Source organism: Pelophylax lessonae, assembly GCF_965119305.1.
Source record: "Pelophylax lessonae genome assembly, chromosome: 1".
NCBI lineage: Eukaryota > Metazoa > Chordata > Amphibia > Anura > Ranidae > Pelophylax > Pelophylax lessonae.
In genome coordinates, this window is record NC_138768.1 from 611348081 (window position 1) to 611372722 (window position 24642).

Here is a 24642-nt window from a genome sequence, read left to right on the forward strand (position 1 = left end):
ATAATTTAGGCTACCCATATATATTTGTTCTTTGTTTAGAGCAGGGGGCATCCAACCTTTTGACCTTCCTGGTTCACATTGGAAAAAAAGGAATTTTCTTGGGCCACATACACTACACTAAAATACACTAGCAATAAGGATAGCCGATGAGCAGAAAAAGTCAGGCAGATCACAATCACTGATATAGATAATGTAATATATAAATATATATGATTTTGTGCTGGGCCGCAGGTTAGACACCCCTGGTTTAGAGGTAGCTTCTCCTTGCTTTTTTAGAAAGTACCAGCTAATTGGCTTCAAGTTGATAGGTAGAAATTACCAATGCTAAGAACTAAAGGGGCCTATTTCAATAGGCTTTGGGCTTGTGTTTATGTAGAGGGAATAAGTTTGAAATAGGTTCCTTATGGCACAATTAATAACTTTACAGGAACATTTCACCTGCTTCAAATGGATTTTGCTTTACCAAATAAAATCCCGTAGACATCCTGAGTCTAATCTGCCTTGGAGAATGACATTTGCAAGCTAAATGTGTGATCTGTGGTTGCTATGAGTTGACTGAGACCAGGCCCAGATTGGGACACAAAATAGGTCCAGGCATTTTAGACTGAGCAGCCAAGTTTCCAGGGAACGGGGGCGGTTGGTAACACAGGGGCAGTTGGTAACAGGATATTCAGGGAGTCTGTCCTCCCCACTGTAATTTAAAGGGGCACTGTGATCATTCTGCATGATTATAGTGCCCCTTTACAGTGTAGTCCCCTTTATATCACAGTGCCTCTAGCAGTTGCAGCCCCCCATCACAGTGCCCCTCGCAGTCATGCCCCCCCCTCTCTCTAATCACCCTTTTACTTTCTGCCTCCCCTGCACAGTCCTACTTTTGACAGGGCAGAGGTGGGATTCAGACTGTGTGTCCTCTCCAGGCTCCCACGTCCAGCTGGTGATGTCATCCTGTCAGCAGGGCAGGGGGCAGGAGGAGCTGCAGATCTGGTTCATATTAACAAGCAGGTGATTACCTGTTAATATAAAGACTCCTGCTCTCTGTGCAGATCTCCACCTCCTCCCGATCCTGTTCTGCTGATTGAATGCCCAGCGGGACGTGAGAGTTGGTAGAGGACACACAGGCATGGCTGCATAGCGGGAGGTGAGCAGTGACTGTGGTCGCCGGTCATAAACAGTTCACAGACGGGTACCAGTCCGCGGACCAGGAGTTGGGGAACCCTGCGTTAACCAGATCTTTTTAGGACATGTGGCCTGTCGGCCATGACCCACTTGGCAAATGCCAGGTGTGCCCTATGGCCAGTCTGGGCCTGACTGAGACTGTTCTTCCCTCAGACAGCTGTGTAAGTAAGGCCTGTTATGTACTTCAGCCCTTTTTGTGAAAACAGCTTACTTTAATGGTGTATTTTCCTCTATTTGGAAATAAATATTTGATTTTTCTTTCGCTCATTAACGGACACAGATGGGTTATGCTGCTCTTCCTAGGAGTAGGTCAATAGGCGGAAAAGGGTTAACAAAGCTTGACTACGCCTATAGGGCAATCCCAGGGGGTTATACTCCCACTTCTTGCTCTAGGAACTCCGTTTTTTTTATTTTTCTGCCTAGTCAGGAGTTAAGGACCTAGCTCCTTGCTGGGATCTCTGGACCTGGCATTTTTATTCCTTTTTTAAACTGAACTTTTTGCCTTTTGTTGTTTTTTCTTCTACAATCAAGTCTGTTCCTGTGAGAACTACTATCAACTGCTGGACTGGGTGACGCACTGGATATCCTAGATCCTTACAGTTCCCCCAGTCTGGCCAGCGAGCGCGTGCAGGCTTCAGCTCCGCGCTAGGTCGGCCGCGACATAGCCCCACTGGACGGGTGGCTGGCCTGCGAGTGCGACACCTCGCTAGGGCGCATGTGGCCTGAGTCATAGCGTACCTCTGGCCACAGCACCCTCCCCCCCCCCATTCCAAGATGGGGAGGTGTTCTGCCCAGAGTGGTGCCTGTCCGGTCCCAAAGGTGGGGAAAGTAGTGCCCCCCTCTCCCTCGGTAAAAGTCAGGGTGGACGCAGGTCCCTCCCAGGATCGGTAGGCCTCCCATAGGTCCTTCCTACCCAGAAGCAACCCCCCCTCACTAATGGGCATCTAGCACACTCCCCAACCCCCCCCCCCCGTTCCCTTTTATTAAATTGTGTGGTGTGGGTGAGCTGTTGCTGAGGGGGGGGGGGGGAGCCGGCGGTCGGCGGCTCCTCTGGCTGTTTGTGGGGTTTATTGTGCCCTGGATGGTGGGTCCCTGTCTAGGCCTCCCTTGCTGCTGTCAGTATCTAGGGTCCCTGTGTGGCCGGGAATAGCGCGCCTTGCCGCATGGCACCACCATTTTGCGAGGGACTGCATGAGGAGGATCTGCGGCCCCGTTACTTCTCAGGAGGTTCCAAGAGACCCTGGGTTGGTAAGTCTAAGACTGGCTCCGCTGGTCTCCCGGACAAGCCCTCTTCTGTTTGAAAGGGCGCCCTCACCCGTTCTTGGGGCGGGGGGGGGGGGGGAGTCTTTGTTTCTTTCCAGAGCCGTGAACCTCTTTCATTTCAGATAAATGGGTCCCATTAGTTGATCCAGTCTGGTTACAAGCTAGGTTTCGATCCTTGCCCCCCGGCAAGGCTCTTCCCGTCCAATCAGCGCCTGTCCCCAGATCGTGCTTCAGGGCCTTCTCGGGGCGGTTCAGGACATACTGTCACAAGGCGTCATTGTACCAGTTCCAGATTCGGAATGTTTTATTCAAACCTATTCATGGTTTGCAGGAAGGAGGGCAAGATTCGTCCTGGACCTCAAGGCCCTGAACCACTTTGTGCGGGTTCAGAAATTCCAAATGGAGTCCATTCGCACCGTAGTGGTTTCCCTTCATGAAGGGGATTTTTTGGCCTCTATCGATATCAAGGACGCTTACCTTCATGTTTCAATCTTTGTCGGGCATCAGCGTTTTCTTCGCTTTGCCATAGGCGAGGACCACTATCAATTTGTGGCGTTACCTTTTGGTCTCGCCTCAGCTCCTCGGGTATTCACAAAAGTGTTGCCCCAGTGTTAGCCTAATTCGAGCAACAGGGGACCTCGGTGCTGGGGTACCTCGACGATCTTCTTCTGAGAGCAGAGTCTCCATCTGTTCTAAAGGAAGATCTCTGGACATCACGGTGCGAACTCTGCAGGAGTTCGGCTGGATTCGGCCCTGACCCTGTCCAACAAGCTGGACTACCTCGGTTTGACTCTGAATTTAGTCTCTGCCTGGGTTTTTCTTCCAGAAACAAAACTGTTGAAATTGTAGCATGCGATTCGGCTCATGTTGTCAATTGCTGGCCGTCTCTCAAGACTTTCATGCAGGTACTGGGTCTGATGGTCTCCACGTTCGAGGCGGTTCCATTTGCTCAGTTCCATACCAGACCTCTGCAAAAAGAGATTCTAGCCAAATGGGACAAGAATCCAGGGTCCGTGGACAATCTGATCCTGTTGAGCCGGGGTATGAGGGGATCACTAATTTGGTGGCTTTGTTCCCCGGTGCTCTGACAGGGAAAATCTTTTCTTCCCCTGTACTGGACTGTGGTTACCATGGATGCCAGCCTGTCTGGGTGGGGAGTTGTCTTAGGCACTGAATCAGCCCAGGGTGTCTGGTCTTGGGAGGAGTCCAGTCTGCCGATCAACATCCTGGAAATTTGGGCTATCAGCCTTTGCCTATCCCAGTGAACAGATTGTCTACAGGGGTGTCTGGTAAGGATTCAGTCAGACAACGCCACTGCTGTGGCATATGTCAATCACCAAGGTGGCACCAAAAGTGCCCTAGCGGCCAAGGAAGTGGCCAGGTTTTTAAGGTGGGCAGAGTGTTTTGGTCCCTTCACCCGAAAGTGTTTCAACAACTGTCTCCCTAGTGGGGGACCCCTGATGTGGTTAGCCTCCCGTCTCAACCGGAAGTTTCCGAGGTTTGTGGCAAGGTCTCAAGACCCTCTGGCAGATGCCGCAGATGCTCTGGTGGCCCCTTGGGAGCCAGTATCATCCAATTTTTGCCTTTCCTCCTTTACAGTTTCTGCCAATACTGTTGCGCAGAATCGAGGCAGAAGGGATTTCAGTAATTCTGGTGGCCCCAGACTGGCCTCGCCTGGCTTGGTAAGTGGGCCTGGTAAGACTGGTAGCTGATGGCGGCTTCCTCTCAGAGAAGATCTTTTGTCCCAAGGGCCGATCTTCCATCCTGTTTTACGATCTCTGGCTAGAATAGCCTGGCTATTGAAAGCCAGGCATTGAAGGATAGGGGGTTGTCTGATTTGGTGATTTCTACTCTGTTAAAATGTTAAAAGCTAAGAAATCCACTTCTCTGACAATTTACCATTGAGTTTGGAAGTTGTACATTACTTGGTGGGAGTTTCGGGGGGGTTTCCCTCGTTCCTTTTCGGTATCATGTCTGCTGGAGTTTCTACAAAGAGGTGTAGATCAGTGTTTGGCCTTGGGCACCATTAAGGGCCCGATTTCAGCCTTGACTATTTTCTTCCAAAGGCCGTTGGCCACAAATTCCTTGGTTCACACCTTCGTGCAGGGAATTTGCCACTTGGCTCCTCCTGTACTGGTCCTGGTCCCCCCGTGGGATCTTAATCTGGTACTGTCGGTTCTTCAGAAACCGCCCTTTGAAAATATTTGTGAACTTCCTCTGCTTACCTTGTCACAGAAAGTGGCTTTCTTGGTAGCTCTTACTTCTGTACGCAGGGTCTCTGAGCTGGCTGCATTGTCCTGTCGGTCACCTTACCTGGTGGATCACAGGGACAAAGTGGTGCTATGTCCCTGTCAGTCATTCCTTCCTAAGGTCGTTTGGGGTTTCACTTAAACGAACTCATCGTGTTGCCTTCGTTGTGTCCTAGGCCAAAACATCCAAAATAAATTGCCTTGCATTCCTTGAATGTGGTCCGAGCCATCAGGGTGTACTTGACGGTGACTGAGTCAATTCGCAAATCGGATTCCTTGTTTATCCTTACGGATAGTCCCTGTAATGGGCAGGCGGCATCTGCTGCAACCATTTCCAGATGGATCAGGCAGACAGGCCTATTCGATTAAGGGTCAGGTTCCACCTTTTCCTGTTAAGGCGTATTCTACAAGGACACTTAGTACCTCCTGGGCCTTTCGTCATCAGGCGTCAGTGGTCCAGGTTTGCAAGGCGGCCACCTGGTCATCTGTACACACATTCACCAAGTTCTACAAGGTGGAAATTTTCGCATCTGCAGATGTTGCGTTTGGCCGCAAAGTTTTGCAGGCTGCTGTGGCAGAAACTTCTGCCTCCTGAAGGTGTTTTTACTGGTAGGTGAGCTCCTGTTGTTCCTGGTTGAGCTCCTGGTTTTACCTGGTTTGCTAAGTTTAGCCCTTTTTGGGAAATATGTTTATTGCTGTGTTTTTTCCACCCCTCATGCTGACACTGCTTTGGGACATCCCATCTGTCAAAGAATATATGAAGCTATGTCCTTCAATGAACGAAAGAGAAAACTAGATTTTTGTCTTACCATAAAATCCTTTTCTCTCGTGTTCGTTGACTGACAGCACCCACCCCTCTGTTGAGTTGGGTTATGTATTCTTCTGACACTGCTTGTTACGAAACTGGGTTCCTAGAAGTGGGAGTATACCCCCGGGACTGCCCTATAGGCGTAGTCAAGCTTTGTTAACCCTTTTCCGCCTAGTGTCCCATTCCTAGGAAGAGCAGCATAACCCATCTGTCAAAGAAGATATGAAGCTGTGTCCGTCAATGAACATCAGAGAAAAGGATTTTACGGTAAGACAAAAATCCATTTTTTTCTTTATGTTCATTGCGTGAACAATGGACAAAGCTTAGCTTCCATCATTTAAAAGAGATTGCTTGACACAATTTCTTTTGTAGAGGAGCCTAGTGTAGGGCTGCAGATCTATTCCTCAGTTGTTATAAAGGTAAAACGTACTGCTTTTCTGCCTTTTAAATAGGCCAGAGTCCCCATTGCCGAGATCTGCTGGTTGCAGGTGTCACATCATTCTTTGTTCATGTGAGAATGTGCTAGTAATGGCAGCTGCAGAGGGGATTTTGTAGGACCCACAGCCAGCAAACACAGAAAACCACAGGACATTCTGCACACCTCTATCTTAACCTTTGATCTCAGTGTGGTTTCACTATCGGAGGCACACCTGTTAATAAGGGAAATGTGTTACTGTCTCAATGCCAAGAGTCTGTTTGTATGATACACTACTAGTATGTATTTGTCTTTTAATGCGAGAGTCATCACATTCACAACAGCCCATGGGTCTGATTCAGATAGGTGCTATAGCACGTGTGGGATGCTGAAATAGACCTCTCAAGTGATGCTTCACATTGGGTAATGTTTTGTCAAAAAGAGGAAAGCAGATTTTTAATGCTGGAGAGATTTCACTTGCAAATTTAGAAGCTGGTAGTACAGCTAATTTGAGTTAGATCACTTTAGCTTTAAGAAGGTTAAAAACTAGTTTTAGCACCATTCAGCAGAGCACCTACATAAGCACTGCTGGACTTAACATTATTTTTTTTGTTTGCATGTAAAGAAGCGTTTTTATTAAACAAACGTGATTTCAAATGGCGAGGAAAAATAATTATCCTACACCAACTTCTGGCACGCAAGGGTGACATCACTGGACGTTCCCTCAGGATCCATAGAAAGCCGAGATTCCAAAATCCCCTATAAGAATATGTACCTGTGCAATGCTGAAACATCATCTCAGGAAATTTGGGATCCTTCGTTTTTTTGAGAATCGCAGAAGAAAGCCCAGTGATGTCATGAGCACCTATGGGAAGGGCCTGGAAGCTGGGGTCGAATATTTTTTTTTTGAAGGTGGGAGGGGAGATCATCACATCGCATTTTGGGTTTTTTAAATAAAGTGAATCACACTTGGGTCTTAAGTATTCTTTGTGTCTACAGCAACCAGCTTACAACTCTTTGTACTGATTGGTTTGGTTTCTATGGGCATTGTACTCTTTGATAGACTTTCATACATCTGGCCCCACGTGCAGGGTACATTTTAAAAAAAATACTTACCAATTAGAACTTTCTTGTATTAAAATATGACTGACTTCCATGGTAGATTTTGCACGTTGCAATGTTAGTGTTTGTGTTTCAGGTATTGATGAAAGCTCTTCCACCACTAGCAGTGCGTCGTCTGAGCCAAAAAATTATGATGTCCTAGAAGGAGGAGGATGCACAGGTAATTATTTCTATTTATTTACCCTTATGTCTTTTATTACAAATTTAGGAGTAAGGTCAATTTCATCCTTTGTGTATTCAAGAAATATATATTTTGATTTAGTTACAGCTTTGCCTATTTAACTTACATTTTCTCTTCCATTCATTGACAGACACAGCTCCATATTCTTTACAATAGGGTTATGCTGCCCTCTACAGGAATAAGACTAGGCAGACAACACAAAAGCTTTGCTACTCCCCGTGGGCTATCCTCAGGTGGCATAATCCTCCTATCTGCTTAGAGATGCTCTGTTTTTGTTTGCCTAGTTCAGGAGTATGACCTAGTCTCCCTGCTGGGCTGGACAGTGGCTGGCCCATGAGTTAAACGTCTCGCAGGGTCACATACGACTGGGTCTCGGCCTGAGATGCAGCGCTCCTTCTGGCTTGCCTGCCCGTGCTCATTAGCTTGGTTGATGCCCAGGCTGTAGGTGCCCCTGGCCTCTGTGCCTGTGGGCGTACTGTCCCCCGGTCACCCTCGGTGGACTTGCTATGGGATGGGTGGCCTTTTTTTGAGTCTTTTTGGGACAGCTGGTGTGCCTGGGGGTTGAATTGCTTGGTATTCGCGTGTGTACCATACGGTCGGGCAGGCCAAAAATGTATGCTGCTGCTTTGTGGCCTACTAGCTGGATCCTGGATGAGGTGGCCCCAGTTGCCGCAGCTAAAGCTATTATTGTACCCTGGGACATCAGTCTCCCCTCCACTCCCTGGTCTGATTACAGGTTCTGTGCGGATCACGCTCCTGCGGCCGGAACTTCAGGCCATGGCTTTACGGCCTACTGGGCCGAGCACCTGTAAAATTTAGGCTGCGGCCTACTAGACTGCACCCTTCTGGCAGGACGGCTCTGGGGGTTAGAACAGGATCCCAGGCAGGTTTAACTGCCATGATACTGTGGAGCATCCACCTTTCCTAGTGGCACTGTGGTGGTAGCCTGTCTGTGGGTCTTCCCGCATCAGCGGTGGACGGCCCCTTAGTGGGGTCCCGTTTGCGGCTTCCTTGGAATGGAGCCCGCGGGGGACCCCCCTTTTTTTTTTTTGTGGGCTTCAGTCAACGCCCTCCTGTGAGGGGTAAGGATGGAATTGGGCTTTGGCCTAGCAAATGCGACACCCAGCCCTCCCTCATCTCATCAGATCCTGCATCTGGTTCGGTCGTTGCGGATGGGACCACCCTACGGGGTCTGAGTCCAACATTTTCCTGGCGATGGTAGATGCACTGATTGCATCTGTGCAGGGGCCATTTATATTGGAGGATGCAGCCGAGGCTGCTGCGGTCATATCTGTTCCATTTGTCACTCGCAAGCCGTCTCGTGCTGTTATGATGTTCACTTATCTAGCTTATTTTGACAATTGTGTCTATAGGCGCTGGGTGTGTCCAATACGACCCCTGTTAGTCCCAAGATGCTTTGCAATCTGGTATCCCTTTGAGGAGTCGCCTCTGAGGAAATGGACAGTACCCCCGGTGGTGGGTTCCCCTATTTCCAGGTTGACTAAGGCCACCATGTTTTGGGCAGTAGCATCCCTGGCTTTTAGGAATATGGCTGACAGGCGAGCAGAATCTCTAAGGCCCGTTATCTGTTTACTATGGCTGGTGCCTTATTGCAGCCTCTTTTTGCCTCTGTTCTGGTGTTTCAGACTCTGACGGGGTGGGCAACGCTTTTGTGTCTGGCCATGGGGGGGCGGCAGTTTCCCCCTGCCTATGGCAAACTGGCAGATCAGTTTATCCAGGGACTGTAGTTTGTCTGCGATGCATCTTTGGATGCGGTACCTGTGAGTCTCTAAGCTATCTGTCTCCGCAGTGTTGCTTAGGCGTATTTTGTGGCTAAAGTGTTGGTCTACATATCAAACCTCCAAGAAGGCTCTGTCTAAATTGCCTTTTCAGGGAGATCTTACATTCGGGGCTACCCTGGGTGACATCATTAGGAGTCTGACATGGGTAGGAGTACCTTCCTTCCACAGTCTGGGAAGGGGACTTCCTTTTCAGCCCAAAATACGTTTTTTCATCCCTCAGGGACTTCATAAAAAGGTTCTAAACCCCTTGAAGCCTCTTTGGGAGGTTTCTATCGGCCTTGGTCTAGCAATCAGAGAGCAGGCTTCTCCAGACCTGCTGACAAGGCCTTTAGGCATTAAAGTTTTCCCCCATCCATAGCTGGGGTGGGGGGACGTCTTTGTTGGTTTCGGGGCCACGGATGTTGCTGGTATCCCCCTGGTGTCGGGCCTCGAGGGGGTTGCCCTTGCTGGTACTGTCCTTGTTGCAGACCCCTATTCTGATATGGACCTCCTGATGTGTTGCCCTCTATAATTGGAGTGTTGGTTGGGGGGTCCCCTGTTGCAATTACCCCTATTCTGTGGATGTCCATAGTTATATTGTTTATCTTCCTCCATATTGTTGGTATCCCCGGTTATCTTGCTGATAGTAGTTGTAGGGCCTCCTAGTAAGGTCCTGCATTAGGACAGATTTTCCATTTTTCAGACCTCTATTGTGTTGTTGCTGTTGGTCATGATCCCTCTCATTCTTGAGATTATATGATCCCCGATTTATTGGTGCTGTGTTTTAATGTCTTCCTTGTGTGTTTGGTGTCCTAAATTCCAATGTTCTATTCACCCCTTATTATATCCCTTTCTGGTGTTTCTTTTGATAGTCCCTTTGATCCCTCTAGTATTTTTTATTTTTGGTGTTTTACCTTTATAGTGAATTCAGTTTCATTCAATGGCTCTATTTTTGGTTTTTAATTCCCTAATTTGCGTCTCCATTGTTCTTAATTTCCTTTGTTTACGTTTAACAAGGAATTCCTTAACCTCCTTTCCCTTTCTATTATAGAACGTAAACCATTCCTCAATGTCCTTCTCCTCTATTAAGCCATCACTTATGGGAATATCCCATCTAAGTTTTGGGAACCATGTTTTCCTTCATAAATTGCTCCATAGTGGAGATATCCCACAAAATATTTTTTTTTAATCCATAAGGTGTCCTAGTTTCCTGAATAGATATGCAACGTTATTATCCTTATTCACTTTATCCGAGAATACTTCCTCTAAGTTGATCTCTCTATTCTCAAGAAATGAAAATATCTCCATGGTTGCTACTAACAGGTGTATGAGAGAACCAGTACAAAATAACAAATTACCTAGCATTTGCTTTTTAAATAAAGATATTGTTTTTAAAAGGTATAAGCACTATTGCTATTTTCTTTTTTTTTTTTTTTTTTTTCACTTATGGTACCTGGATATCAACAAGCGGAGTGGGGTGATGTAAAAAGAGCAATCGTTGACACCTTTTTGGCAACTTCTGCTCGAGCTCAGGAGAGGTCAAACAGTGTATATTCTGACCAAGCTTAATTACAAGGTCGCATTGCTGAAGGTGAGAGTTAAACTGAAGGGAGCACGCTTGTGGTGAAACACGGATTTGTTATATTGGAACACCCACAAAGGGAGAAGGATTGAGTATTTTTGAATAAAGAAGAAGACTGATGACTGGGATATTTTTCACGGTTATTATAAACTACACTGTTGTGGACTATTTTTTTTTATATTTTTAATTTTTATTCTAATTTTATTTTCATTTTAATTACGGCATGTATTTATTTAGCACCGGTTAAGCATGATGTTTTTATGATTTATAACAATTGGGATTGCAGTCAACCTTTGTGCAAAGGTCTAACTTTAATTACACTTTTATTATTGGTTTGTTTCAGTTTTGGTTGAAGCGCAGCACAATTGTAGTTTGGTATTTGTACAGCACTTCTATATGAGATGGTGATTAGTGCCTGCAGCTCTTTAATTTAACTGTTCATAGTACCTCGCTGGACCCTTTGTTATTTTTTTTTCATACCCTGTCTTGGCTTCCAGGAAGGAGGGCAAGTTCTTCCAATTCTGGACCTCAGGCCCTGAACCGTTTTGTGTGGGTGCAATAATTCAGTATGGAGTCCTTTTGGACAGTGGCGGCGTCCCTGCATCAAGGGGGTTCCCTGGCTTTATTAGATGTCAAAGATGCCTACCTGCACATGCCAATTTGCACATGGCATCAGTGTTTCCTCCACTTTGCTGTGAGAAAGAGGCGCTATCAGTTGGTGGCGTTACCCTTCAGTCTAGCCTCCGCTCCTCGGTTCTTCACGAAAGTGTTGGCCCCGGTCTTAGTGTTGCTGCGTCAGCGGGGGATTGCTGTGCTGGGGTACCTGGGCAACCTCCCCTTGTAAGCAGATTTTCCGTGGTTCCTAATGGTCAATGTGGTCATTACTCTCTAGACTTTGTGGTAGATTGGGTGGCTTCTGAATTTTCAGGAATTGCCCTGTTTCTGACCAGGGGATTTAACTGTTGCTAGCCCATACGGGCCTGCATGCGAGTGTTGGGCCTGATGGTGTCGACCTTCAAGGTGGTTCAGTTTTAACAGTTCTACACGAGACTCCTTCAAAAGGAGATTCTGGTCAAATGGGACAAGTGTCCCAAGTCGCTGGACAAGGTGATTTTTCTGAGTCGGATGACAAAGTGTTCTCTGGTCTTGTGGCTGTGCTCCCGGACCTTGCTACAGATGCCCATTAATGTCTTGGAACTTTGAGCAATCAAGCTTTGCCTGGGTCATTGGACGGAGCAGCTCTGGGGGCTCCTGGTGCAGATTCGGTTAGATAACGCCACAGCCATGGCTTGTGTGGCTCACCAGGGTGGCACAAAGAGTGTGTTAGCGGCCCTGGAGGTGCTGGAGATTGGCAGAACAGTTCATTCCAGCCCTCTCCGCCGCACACATTTTCATTGTGGAAAATTGGCAGGCGGATTACCTCAGTCATTAGGCGTTAGACCAAGAGGAATGGTCCCTTCATCCGGACGTGTTTCATCAGATTTTTCTATGGTGGGGCACTCCCGAGGTGTATCTGTTGGCATCTCTGCTCAACAGAAGGATGCCGAGGTTCGTGGCCAGGTCACGAGATCTCCTGGCAGACGCCACGGACGCTCTGATGACTCCATGGCGCCGGTACAATCTGATTTACGTCTTTCCTCTGCTCCAGCTTCTTTCGCGACTTGTACGCAGGATCAAGGCCGAAGGGATTCCGGGCATTCTGATGGCTCCGGACTGGCCTGGTCGGTCTTGGTATGCCAACCTGGTGTGACTAGTCGCCGACGTCTACTGGAGGCTTCCTTTCAGGGACGATATGTTGTCTCAAGGGCCAATCTTCCATCCCATTTTAGGTCACTGGCTTTGGCGGCCTGGCTGCTGAGAGTCAGCTGCTGGACGGGGGCTTGTTTGGCTCAGACGTACATTAAAAGGCGTACATTTCCTGGGGTGAGGTTCGAGCAGTCCATCCTTGTTCCTTTGCGGTGGCTCGGGTACTGGCCTTTTATCAACAGGGTATTGATCAGAAACTGGCTTGAGCACCGTGAAAAGCCAAGTGTCTGCCTTTGCAGTCTTTTTTTAAAATTTTAAGACCTTTTGGCTTCCCATTCATTGGTGCGTACATACCTTCAAGGGTTTCGTCATTTTACTCGGCTTGTACGTTCTCCTCTGCCACCCATAGGATTTAAACCTAGTTCTGTTGGTTTTTTAAAAACCTCCCTTTGAAGACATACGGTAGATCCCTTTACTTACGCTGTTACAAAGGTGGCTTTTTTGGTGGCTATCACCTCTGTTCTCAGGGTGTCAGAGTTGGTGGCTTTGTCTTGTCTTTCTCCCTATCTGGTAGTTCACAGGAATAAGGTGGTCCTGTGACCACGGCCATCGTTTCTCCCAAAGGTTGTCACTGATTTCCATTTGAATGAGGACATTGTGCTGCTGTCCTTGTGTCCCAGGCCAGCTCATCCCAGGGAATATGCCTGGCATACTCCTGGATGTTTGAGCTATTCAGATCTATTTGACAGCCAGGGAGTCCTTTCAGAGCTCAGACTGTCTCTTTGTGCTTAAGGACGGCCACGGAAGGGGCTTCCTCTGCTACCATTTCCAGTTGAATCAGACAGACGGTGACCCAGGCTTATTCGCTTAGGGATCGGGTTCCCCCCTTTCCCTGTGATGGCACAGTCTACTCAGGCACTTAGTGCTTCTTGGGCCTTCCGTCATCAGGCATCAGTGGCGCAGGTGTGCACGGCGTCCACTTGGTGGTTGGTACGTACTTTTTTTCACAGTTTTACAAAGTGGATGTTTTGGTATCTGCGTTTGCCTCCTTTGGCCGCAAAGTTTTGCAGCCTGCAATTTTAGAGGGTCTGTTTTTCCCTCTTGAGGGTGTATTTCAGGTTGGGCTCCTGTTGTTCTAGTTGAGCTACTATTACCTGGATTGGCTTGTGTTTAGCCTTGGGTTTGTTGTTCCCACCCTTATGTTTGGCACTGCTTTGGGACGTACCTATCGTAAAGAATAAGGACGTCCCATTGTGTCTGTCAATGAACGGAAGAGAAAATAGGATTTTTTGTACTCACCGTAAAATCCTTTTCTCTGAGTTAATTGACAGACACTGCATCCACCCCTCTAAGGAGTTTTTATGCTTCTGTTACTGATTGTTACAAAACTGAATATCTCTAAGCAGAGAGGGGGATTATGCCAGCTGGGGACAACCCACAGGGCGTAGCCAAGCTTTTGTGTTGTCTGCCTAGTTCTCCTGTAGAGGGCAGCATAACCATATGGTAAAGAATATGGAGCTGTGTCTGTCAATGAACTCAGAGAAAAGGATTTTACGGTGAGTATAAAAAATCCTATTTTTGCTTATTGTCCTTATTACAAGTGCTATGTTTGTATTTGCAGAGATGCCCGCAGCAACAAATAGTACTGCTCATGTTAATGCCATTCAACATACATCAAGACCCTCAAAACCATTTGGCCATGGATACCCAGCTCTCCAACCTGGATATCAAAATTCAGCAAGCCCACATGGCTCCCAGTCAAATACTCCTGTTCACAAGCCAGTTTACCCACAGTATCCTTCTGTAAGTGTTTTATTTCTGCATTTAAGGTTTTTATGGTGGGCATTTCATATGCCTTTTTGACCCTTTCCATGTATTGGGCATCATGACTCTAAACTGTTATTGCTTTCTGTGTGCCCAAGGGGACATTAAAAAAACCAAAACCCTGGTGGCCACTGTCCTTAACAATCTCCTGGCCCGAGGCCATTGATGCCTGGATGCTTAGGCTAAATTTTGCAGTATTAGCGTGTGTCTGTTAACTTGTTACTCTAATTTGCAATTATTTCACTATGTATTGCAAACTTGCACCCAAATAAATTGTGTATGTATGTGTGTGTATGTATATGTATATGTGTGTATATGTGTATGTGTGTGTGTATATATATATATATATATATATATATATATAAAGAACATATGATATTTGTATGTGATAAAACATGCTCTGTTTTTCCTATGTGCTGGCAAATTAACAAAATACTTTTTTTTTTTTTTTTTTTTTTTTTTTGCAAAAGTGATGCATAAAGACCTGGATGAGCAAGTTTGGGGTGGAGGAACTTGACTGGCTTGCACATAGTCCAGACCTCAACCTGATAGAACACCTTTTGGGATGAATTAGAGCAGAGACTGCGAGCCAGGCCTTCTCGTCCACACCAGTGCCTGATCTCACAAATGTGCTTCTGGATGAATGGTCAGACATTCCCATAGACACACTCCTGAACCTTGTAGACAGCCTTCCCAGATGAGTTTAATCTGGTATGGCTGCAAAGGGTGGGGCAACTCCATATTGAATCCTGCAGGCTAAGACTGGGATGCCATTAAAGCTCTGAAATTAGGGAAAGCTCTGCTGATTTCTATCATCTAATCATGTGCAAGCAAAAATGCAGTTTTTTTTATTTTCTTTGCATGTTCCCCTCAGATCTAGAGCAACTGCAACTACCCTTGCAGTGCAGCCTATTTACCTTTAGTAAATCAACCTATGTCAGAGCTGACATAGTGATAACATTATCTGGAGCCAATTTGATCAGTACCCAATCTTCAGTAGGGACCCCAGCTAGGATTTGATTGGTTAGCCCTGATAGCAGGAATTGAGAGCAGCTGCTGGTTCTAATAGGGGAGGACCTTTATTAATGTTTTTTTGGTACGGTGCTGGGCAAAGTTGATTTACAGATTGTTGGTGGGAAGGAGTTAGTTTTTAGACTTCCCCTATCCCTCCTATTTTGAGAACGGAGCAATAAAAAATAAAAATAAACTGATAGCTGTTCTAACTTCACATTCGGTCTCAGACTGTTACCTAATGTCAATATCCCCAAAAGGGAACACATTAAAATCTGGGAGAGTTTTTGAAATGGGTGAGATGTGATTTGAACATTTTGATGAAAATTGTTGCAGTATTTTTGACCTTTTAGGAAATTTTCTTGTAAAATATTTTTATTAAAGGCAAAAAAAAAACATGTTACAGCAATATGCAGTGAAAATAGTAGGTACATGCCTAGAGAAAACAAGGCACATTGAGATACAAAACTGCTGTATACAAAACTGCTGTATATAACATACAAACAACATGTAACAAATGCAATACATATATGGGATCGACCCGACGTGCCGTCTGGGATGCAATGATGGTACGCTGAAACTGTAGGTGTGGCTGTGGCCACGCTGCGTGGATGGACCCCCACACAGAAGGGGTCTCAACCAGAACCTAGGTATAGCTCTTAAGTGGGTACGCCAGGGGCCGAGTGGGGGGGGGGGGGCTGGTTTGACAGGTCTGGAAGAAAGTAGGGTAAGTAGGGGAGGGACTTGGGGGGGAGGTAGCAGCAGGTGTCCGGAGGGAGCCTTGAACCCTACTAGGGGCCCAGGAGGGAGAAGTGAGTCGGAAGTGAGGATGCCCAATCAGGTGAGTACAAGGCTGTCGTCAAGGTTTTAGGAAATTTTCTTATCCACATTTCACACATTTCTCACTAACAGTGGGCATGTAAATAAATGTTCCTGGGCACACCTAATCACCTCCTGCCACCCAGATCACAATGATATCTGCTTCTGTGCTCAGAGGTCTATGAGGAGTTCTGTGCTCAAACACGGTTTGTGCTCACACTGGAACAAATCATTCAGGACCACAAGTGAACCACCTCTTCCAAGTGGTCCTGGGCAGGGTGCCATTCTGAGCACATGCCAGTATGAGTGCACCCGAGAAAGGCTACAAATTATTTTGGGTGCCTGTGTTAGGAGATTTGCTAATTAGCATATCAGCAGCTCTCCCGGGTTCTGAAAACAAGGAGCGAAATCTGGTAATATGTTCTAGATTTAAACAGTTTGTCCAGTAGATGTTAAAGAATGGCGTTTGGTAAAACTGGAGGTTACCTTTCAGGGAAAGATAGCCTCAAAAAACACATAGGCCTTCATTATGGATCTCCTCCTAAAAAGCTATTTGCTCTTCTGTCCCTGCACAGTTAAAGGGGTTGTAAAGTCAGAAGGTTTTTTATCTTCATGCATTCTATGCATGAAGGTAAAATGCCTTTTGTGTGCAGCAGCCCCCTAATACTTAACTGAGTTCCATCTTAATCCAGTGATGTTGCAGGAGCGTCATTGGCTGAGACACCAGCGTACTGCCGTTGGCTCCTGCTGCTGTCAATCAGTCAGTAAGCCAATGAGGAGAGAGAGGGTGCGGGGCCGTGCCACGGCCTGTATCCGAATGGACACACAGAGCTGCTGCTTGGCTTGTGTGCTCCCATAGCAAGCTGCTTGCTGTGGGGGGCACTCAAAGGGAGGCAGGGGCCAGGAGAGCTGAAGAGGGACCCGAAACCACTGCATAGAGCAGGTAAGTATGACATGTTTGTCATACTTTAGTATCACTTTAAGCGCAGTAAGTCATTAAATGCCAAACGCAGTATTAAACCCAAAAACAAACATTTATTTTATTGCAACTAACCAATTCTTAGATGTGGTTGCTACATTAATTTTATGCTTTCTTTCTTTTCACCTGGTAATTCTGCCAGTAAGTCTCTTGTGTTTTTTTTACAGACTTAGCTGTCCTAAAGATGTGGCACTTAGAGGGTTGAGACAAACCATTTACCACTGACAGTTGTGCTTACAACGATCTGCTTTTTCCCCCCACATTGTAAAACCTTTATCCCAAAAGGAACAGAACTGTTGCTGTATCTTAATCTGCTAGTGTATTTAGTGCTACGCTCCCCCCCCCCCCCCCCCCGACTGACAATGCTGCTGGCCAAAGATGTCTCAGTTGCGCCTTTATTCAGCGTGTAGGCACCCTATTACTGGAAGTGTGTTTAGTGGCCATATAACCACGTAAAAACAGAGGTTAAAAAAGCCTTAAAAAAGAAAACAAATGCAGCTGCCACATTTGATTTGTAGGCTGCAATATATATTCGTTTTGGGTTTAATACTACTTTAAGCTGTCAATGTCTACATTACTATTAATTCCTGTGTACTGGTTTGTTAATGTGTCTTGGTAGAGGACTTTAACAAACAATTATGAACAGTCTTTGCAGATTAGGAAAATGCAGCCCATTCAAAACAATTTGTAAGGGATCGCTAGTATAATTATTGGGGACTTGGAAGCCCTTTAGCATTATACTCACCCAGTGAACATACACGTAATGCACATTATTGTGAATTGGGTCACTAAACCGTGGGCCTGTCACATTATTGTCTGAGAGGCATATCATGTTTTTTTTTGTTATGACTTATGAGGATAATCCAGGATCAGCTATGAATCTTCTTAGGTGCAGATAGTTTTCAGTGTGTACCTTGTGAATGTTACAGAATACCCTACCCTTTACTTAGGAATTCTTAAGAATTACAAGGTAAAAAAAAAAAGGTTTGATGAAAGTGCTTTAAAGTGGATGTAAACCCTCACAATATACCCAGTAAAGTGAACAGCCTCAGATGACACACAGAGATTAAACAAATCCTCCTACATAAGTTTTACTTGCATATCTGCTGTCTTGAGCTTTCTACACGGTTTAGAAAGTGCACATCGTGTTAGAATTTTCTCTTCCTGTTTCAGCAGTGGGAGGGTGTGTGAGATGATTGAAGGAAAGGCACACACCCCCTCTCCATATAGGCAGGGTAACGAAGAAACCTACAGAGCTGTGCGGTGAATAGACCAGTTCTCTGCTTATCTATCTCTATGCACCCACTCTGACACAAATTTCCAGCTGCTTTTATCTCCTGTGTCGGAGAACTTGTCAGAAGTTATCATGCTGATAACCGAGGAATGGTACAGCAGAAAGACAAGGGTCGCAGAGCATTGGAGAGATATAGGTAAACACTACAGATATATGTGCATAGGTCAGATTTCATGAATAGGGTTTACATTAGGGATGCACCGAAATGGAAATTTTGGACCGAAAATGCAGGATGCCCTTGACCGAAAACTGAAACCGAAAATGACTTTTTCCCCCAAAAAAAATTAAAATAGATAGAACAGGGGCATACACCAAAAACAGGTAGCGACGTACACCTGTTGCTGCCACCCTGTCACAGTATATGTACTGTAATGGGTTGGCAAGAGGTTAATTTAATTACCAATGGTATTTGTATTATGCAGCATGAGGGGGTTAATGTATTGTCACTGCTGGTCACTCATCTATTAGTGACCGACCAGTGGCAGGTAATTAACCCCTTTGTGCTGTATTAGTGCAACCAGTGTCAGTGCAACCAGTGTTAATTAACACTGGAACTGGTTGCACTAATGCAGCACAAAGGGTTTAATTACCTGCCACTGGTCGGTCACTAATAGATGAGTGACCAGCAGTGACAATACATTAACCCCCTCATGCTTCATAATACCAAAACCATTGGTAAGCTGCCTCAGCTCTCTTAGTCCCCCCCACCCCCCCACTGCCTCAGCGTCCCCCTCGGCAGTACACCCTCCCCCCCCCCCCCCCCTGGCTCAGCGTCCCTCCTCCTCGGGTGTCCTTCATTCAAAAGTCCCGCCTCTGGCCCGCGGCCCGCCTCCCGGTGATGTCACTACTACGATCTGTGTTGAATGAAGTGACATGGCGGGAGGGCGGGGCGAGCGGCCGCTATAGGTAGAACTATGTGATCCATCCCTGTCAGCTCAGCGCGACTATGTGTGAATGAGAAGTGACCTGACACCGGGCGGGGGGAGCGGCCGCTAATAACTGTAACTATGTGAGCCTTCACTGTCAGCGGAGATACATGCCTGACAGTGAAGTGAAGCTCACATAGTTACAGTTATTAGCGGCCGCTCCCCCCGCCCGGTGTCAGGTCACTTCTCATTCACACATAGTCGCGCTGAGCTGACAGGGATGGATCACATAGTTCTATCTATAGCGGCCACCCCCCCCCCCCCCACCCGGTGTCAGGTCACTTCTCATTCACACAGTCGCGCTGAGCTGACAGGGATGGATCACAATGTTCTAGTATCTATAGCGGCCGCTCGCCCCGCCCCCCCCACCTGGTATGTCCATTCATGCACACATCTAGTAGTAGGGACGTCATTGAGAGGCGGGCGGCCAGCCAGAGGCGGGACTTTTAAAACCTGCCCTGCGCTGCGCCCTCCTCCTTCCTCACGGTGGCCATTATTTTCGACAATGTTAACCCATTATCGGCCGAAATGGGATAGGCTCATTTTCGGCCGATAATTTCGGTGCATCCCTAGTTTACATTCACTTTAAATTACTGAAGTTGAGAGAGCGCTATAATACATCTCATCATGATCCTAAAGTGAAAGTAAAGGCTAACCCTAAAGGAGTTGTTCTATGCATTGGGATAAAAAACCTTCTGTGTGCAGCAGCCCCCCTAATACTTACCTGAGGTCTTTCTGTCAAGTGATGTCCACGAGTTTCTCAGCTGTCCGAGATTCTACCTCCTGATTGGCTTTGACACAGCAGGGGCACCATTGCCTGCCGCTGCTGTCAATCAAAGTCACCTAGCCAATCAGGAGTGGGGGCGGGGAGGGGCTCGGCTCCTTGTCTGAATGGACACAGGTAGCTTTGACTCGGCTTGGGTGCCACCACAGCAAGCCAGAAGAGCAGAATAGGGACCAGAGAAGAGAAGGATCCAGGCTGCTCTGTGCAAAACCACTACAACAGAGCAGGTAAATATAACATGTTTGATACTTTTATAGGAAAAAAAAATGAGACTTTAATTTAATTTACTTTTAAACCTACTCCTACCCTCTTTCTAAGGCTAATCTATCTAGCTCATTAAAGAAAAGATCGCTATACTTACCTATTCTGAAACCGGTCCGGTCTCCAGCGGCACCTTCTGTGTGAGAAAGTCGACAACGGCTGGGAAGTGATGCCACCCATGAACTTACTTTGGGGCTTCTGTTGTAGGCTGCCTCTCCTACACACTGAAGCAGCTGCTGAAAGCTCAGCCTGGGACTGGACTGAAGCGGCTTCAGAATAGGTAAGTATAGTGCTCATGTTTGCAGTGGGGGCTGTTTTTGTTTTTCACCACTGTCCTAGTGTTTGTGTGTTCTCTTGCATGGGTTTCCAAAAACATGCATAGTACGCTATCTGGCTTCTGAGCAAACTAGCCTTTGAGCATAGAATGTTGCAGTGCAATTTGCTTCAATAAGGACTGATGAACATTTCAGTGTCCTCTGTAAGCTAAACTGGTTGGGGGGTTAGGCCTACCCAACTTGAGAAATTATTATGGGGCAATTGCCTTAACCAGAATCCTCCACTGAAGACACCACACTACTCAAAAGACCTTGGGGACAATAGAGAAGACACTGGCAGGCAATGATCTATGCCAAGCCCCATGGGTCCTGTACCCATATAGAGGGTCCTCCGAAATTGTTTCTTTTCTTACTACCCATACTTTAAAGTTCTGGGACTCAGTCAACAAACAAGAAGCCCTCCCCCCTACAACCTCTCCATTATTACTGCTGGTGGGTTTCTGCTGGTTCCCCCTCCGGGTGAATCACTGTCCTTTTTTAAGTCTTGGGCAATTGACGGAGACCCTAGCTGTCTTAGGTTTATGTGGAAAGGGAGATTACGCCCGCTGAGTAATCTTTGAGAGGAATATGGTGAGTTTCCAATAGATACCTGGAGGTACCAGCAATTACAGCATTTCTGTACTGTCCACATACGGGAGATTAGAATGGCGGAACCTCTCACTGATTTTGAATCTCTGAGGCATAAACCGCATATGGATAGAGGTTTGCTTTCTATCTCTCATAAGTTGTTGAATAAGCGTAGTGTTACCACAGGTCTCAGATTTTTTAGGGAGTAGGAAACAGAGCTAGAACGCCATTTCATAGACTTACAGAAATGGAGCTTGTTAAGAATCGCACACACATCCTCGATGAGTACTAAAATACAGGAGAACAATTATAAATTGTTGTCTAGGTGGTATAGAGTCCCAAAAGTGCTGGCCATTGCATACCCCTCAGTCTCGGATAGATGCTGGCGGGGCTTCGGGCAAATAGGATCTTACATCCACATTTGGTGGGAATGCCCCATGGTTAGACTTTTGAACCTTTCAATGTCCTCTGTAATGAACCGTAGGATATGTTGGCGCTAAATAAATGAGCCCCTACTACTATTATAGTAGATTCCTATTGTTCTTTATAAAAGGTCCTGTGTAAAGGAAAATTATTTTGATAGACATAACACAGTCTATCTAGAAAAGGCATTCATGTTTCATTCTAAATGTTCCTGGTGAGATTTGAACCCTAGACCTTAGAATGGAAAGACCGCTACAAAGTGGTTGTGTACCTCAGACATTAAATATGAACAAAGAATATCCCTCTATAGTGTGTACATGTCTCGCATAAGGACACTAATGCTGGCCGCCATACATGTATAGATTTTCGTTTGGAAATTTTTGTTTTAAGAAAATTCGTTTGAGTTTCTAATTGTTAGTGGGGTCAAATCAATGTTCGTTTTCGACTGCAGTGATGGGAAAATTAAATGAGGCAGGAAGAAAACTGTTTCTCGATCAACTCATTTTTGGGCAGTGTATGTGGCTCAGAAATTACATTCATTTTAAAATTGAATGTTAAAAGCAAAAGACAATTTTCAAATAACATTTGTCCATTCATCAAATGTTCAAAGAATTTTTGTACGAACATTCTCGTCCAAAAATCTATACGTGTATGGCCAGCATAAGTGTCCCTTTTGTCTGCTGCTTTGTTCCTCTATCAGCATGAATTACTTCTGACAAGTTTTCCTGAAACCAAGATAAAAAAGTGACAGGGGAGGGACTTCCAGCTGATTGTCAGCCTCAGCTCTGCTTCTGTGTGGTGTGTGAATTGGGATGTGTCCCTTTCCTCCAATCAGCTCTCAGAGCCCTCCTCACTGAGCACTGTAGAGTACTTCAGCTCTCCACCGGCATTTTTTTAAATTCTCAGACAAGCTTTAAAATGCTGCACTTTGGCTGTAGAGAAGACTACAGATAGACACAACTTATGTGGGAGAGTTTGTTTAATGTTTGTGTATCACCTGAGGTCGGTCACTTCACTGACTAATATGTAAGGGTTTACAGCCACTTTAAAGTGGTTGTCAAGCCTCAAGGTTTTTAACCTTAATGCATTCTATGCATTAAGGTGAAAAACCGGTGCTGCAGTTCCCCCCAGACCCCCCCCCCCCCCTCTTCTTTTTTTTTTTTTTTTTTTCTTACCCAAGCCCAATCTGATCCTTCAAGCAATGTGCACGAGTGCAGTGGCTCCATGCGCTGTCTCTCTCTCCTCGTTGGATAGATTGATAGCAGCAGGAGCCATTGGCTCCCAATGCTGTCAATCGAATCCAGTGACACAGGAGTGGGGGGTGGGGCTGAGTCACCCTGCCCATGTCAATGGACAAAGCCGCTTTCCCTGGGGGTACCCGATGAAGATGATGGGCCTGGAACACCTGCAGGGCACCCCAGAAGAAGAGGATTGGGGCTGCTCTTTGCAAGACTATTATACAGAGCATAGAAGTACTGTATAGGCATGTTTGTTATTTTTTAAAAAACTAGACTTTACATTCCCTTTAAAGGCTGACTCAAGTCTTATTTTGGATGGAGTGTAGTAGAGTTTAAACATTTCAAGGTTTTTATTTATGTCTGTGATCTCATTGGGAAGAGTTTTTCTTCACTTTTTGTACCTGAAAAGCCTGAGGTGTTATTTGGAAAGGAAAACCCAGATGACAGTAAAAACTTTCATGCAACTTGTAAACTTCGCCACTCTACTTAAGTGTGTTTGTTTTCTGTATCCTTATTGCAGAAATATGTCATCACTTCCTGTTCAGACAATACACATAAAAGACCGTATTGTTCATTTGACACAAATACCTGACTGAAGTTTTAACCTTTCCACATCAAAAACCTGTTTTGACTGGAGTTGTGCTTTTATCTTTATCACTGAGACCGTTTACTGGGTATTGTTTGTTTTTGAAGTCACCCAGTTTTAGGTAATTAACCTCTGTTTTCCTTTTTCTTCTAGCACTATGGTGGGATTAATCAATTGCCAGCTTCCCTATCAGGGTTAAGTCTACAACAGGCTCCACAGCCAGAAGGCCTGAGACCTATAAATCTTATTCAAGATAGAAATGTTATTCCTTTGTCATCCTTGCCTGCTCCAGCACCAAACCTGAACACAGATCTGAAAAAATTAAACTGCAACCCAGAGTAAGTATTGCGAGTGAAATAGAAGCGCCACAGTCATGTAAATGCTCTGTGCTACTGGCCTGAGGTCTCCAAGGTGTATCCCTGGTGACTGGCAAACATGTGCACAATTAATTTGCAAGTATAATTAGAAGTTCTGGTCTCTTGTAATCTAGTACGTATAAACACAAAACCGCGCTGTAAAGCATAAAAGCACCTGGCACAACAATAGATCTATAACTTGTGCACAAATAAATAGTAAACCTGATGCGCTGCACTAAAAGTTAAACATATATAAGGTATAAAAATACAATATATGTGAACTAAATCCAAAATTAATACACAGTAAAGTAAAAAAATAATAAATATATAGTCCCACAGAGAAATGTCGATGATCTGAGTACTCCCAAAGTGAAAAGTGAATCAGTAAAAGGAATCTTGATCCACACAATCAGTTGATGTTCCAGACACCACAAGGCCCTTGAATGCACAACCACCTCAGTGTACAATAAAAAACTCTTACCAGAGTTAGTGGACTCTTTAACCAAGAAAGAGTCAGAAAGGCACATGAATCTCAATAGTCATTGGTATAGGGCAGGGGTACTCAAATGTAAACTTGAAAGGTCCACTCACAAATTTTACATTCAGTCCGAGGTCCGGAAAAGTGACCTTCAAATTCCAAATACAGAACGCCAACAACAAAAAAAGGCATTCCCCAAAACTTGCCCCCATCCAATGCAGAGTGACCAGCGTGCGTGCCCCCATTAATGCAGAGCGACCATTGTGCGTGCCCCCATTAATGCAGAGCGACCATTGTGCGTGCCCCCATTAGTGCAGAGCGACCATGTGCATGCCCCCATTAATGCAGAGCGACCAGTGTGCGTGCCCCCATTAATGCAGAGCAACCAGGGTGCGTGCCCCCATTAATGCAGATTGACCAGTGTGTGTGCCCCCATTA

The 24642-nt window shown here is 45.8% G+C and overlaps 1 protein-coding gene across 2 annotated transcripts in view; it reads left to right on the top strand.

Moving 5' to 3' along the window:
* Positions 1 to 24642, top strand: part of SEC24B (SEC24 homolog B, COPII coat complex component) — a 152728-nt gene that overhangs the window by 47351 nt on the left and 80735 nt on the right. For both annotated transcript variants that reach the window (XM_082263158.1, XM_082263159.1), the window contains 3 exons: positions 7110 to 7193; positions 13945 to 14126; positions 23524 to 23708. In XM_082263158.1, coding sequence (XP_082119284.1) covers positions 7110 to 7193; positions 13945 to 14126; positions 23524 to 23708 — 451 coding nt within the window. The remainder of the gene's footprint in view (positions 1 to 7109; positions 7194 to 13944; positions 14127 to 23523; positions 23709 to 24642) is intronic.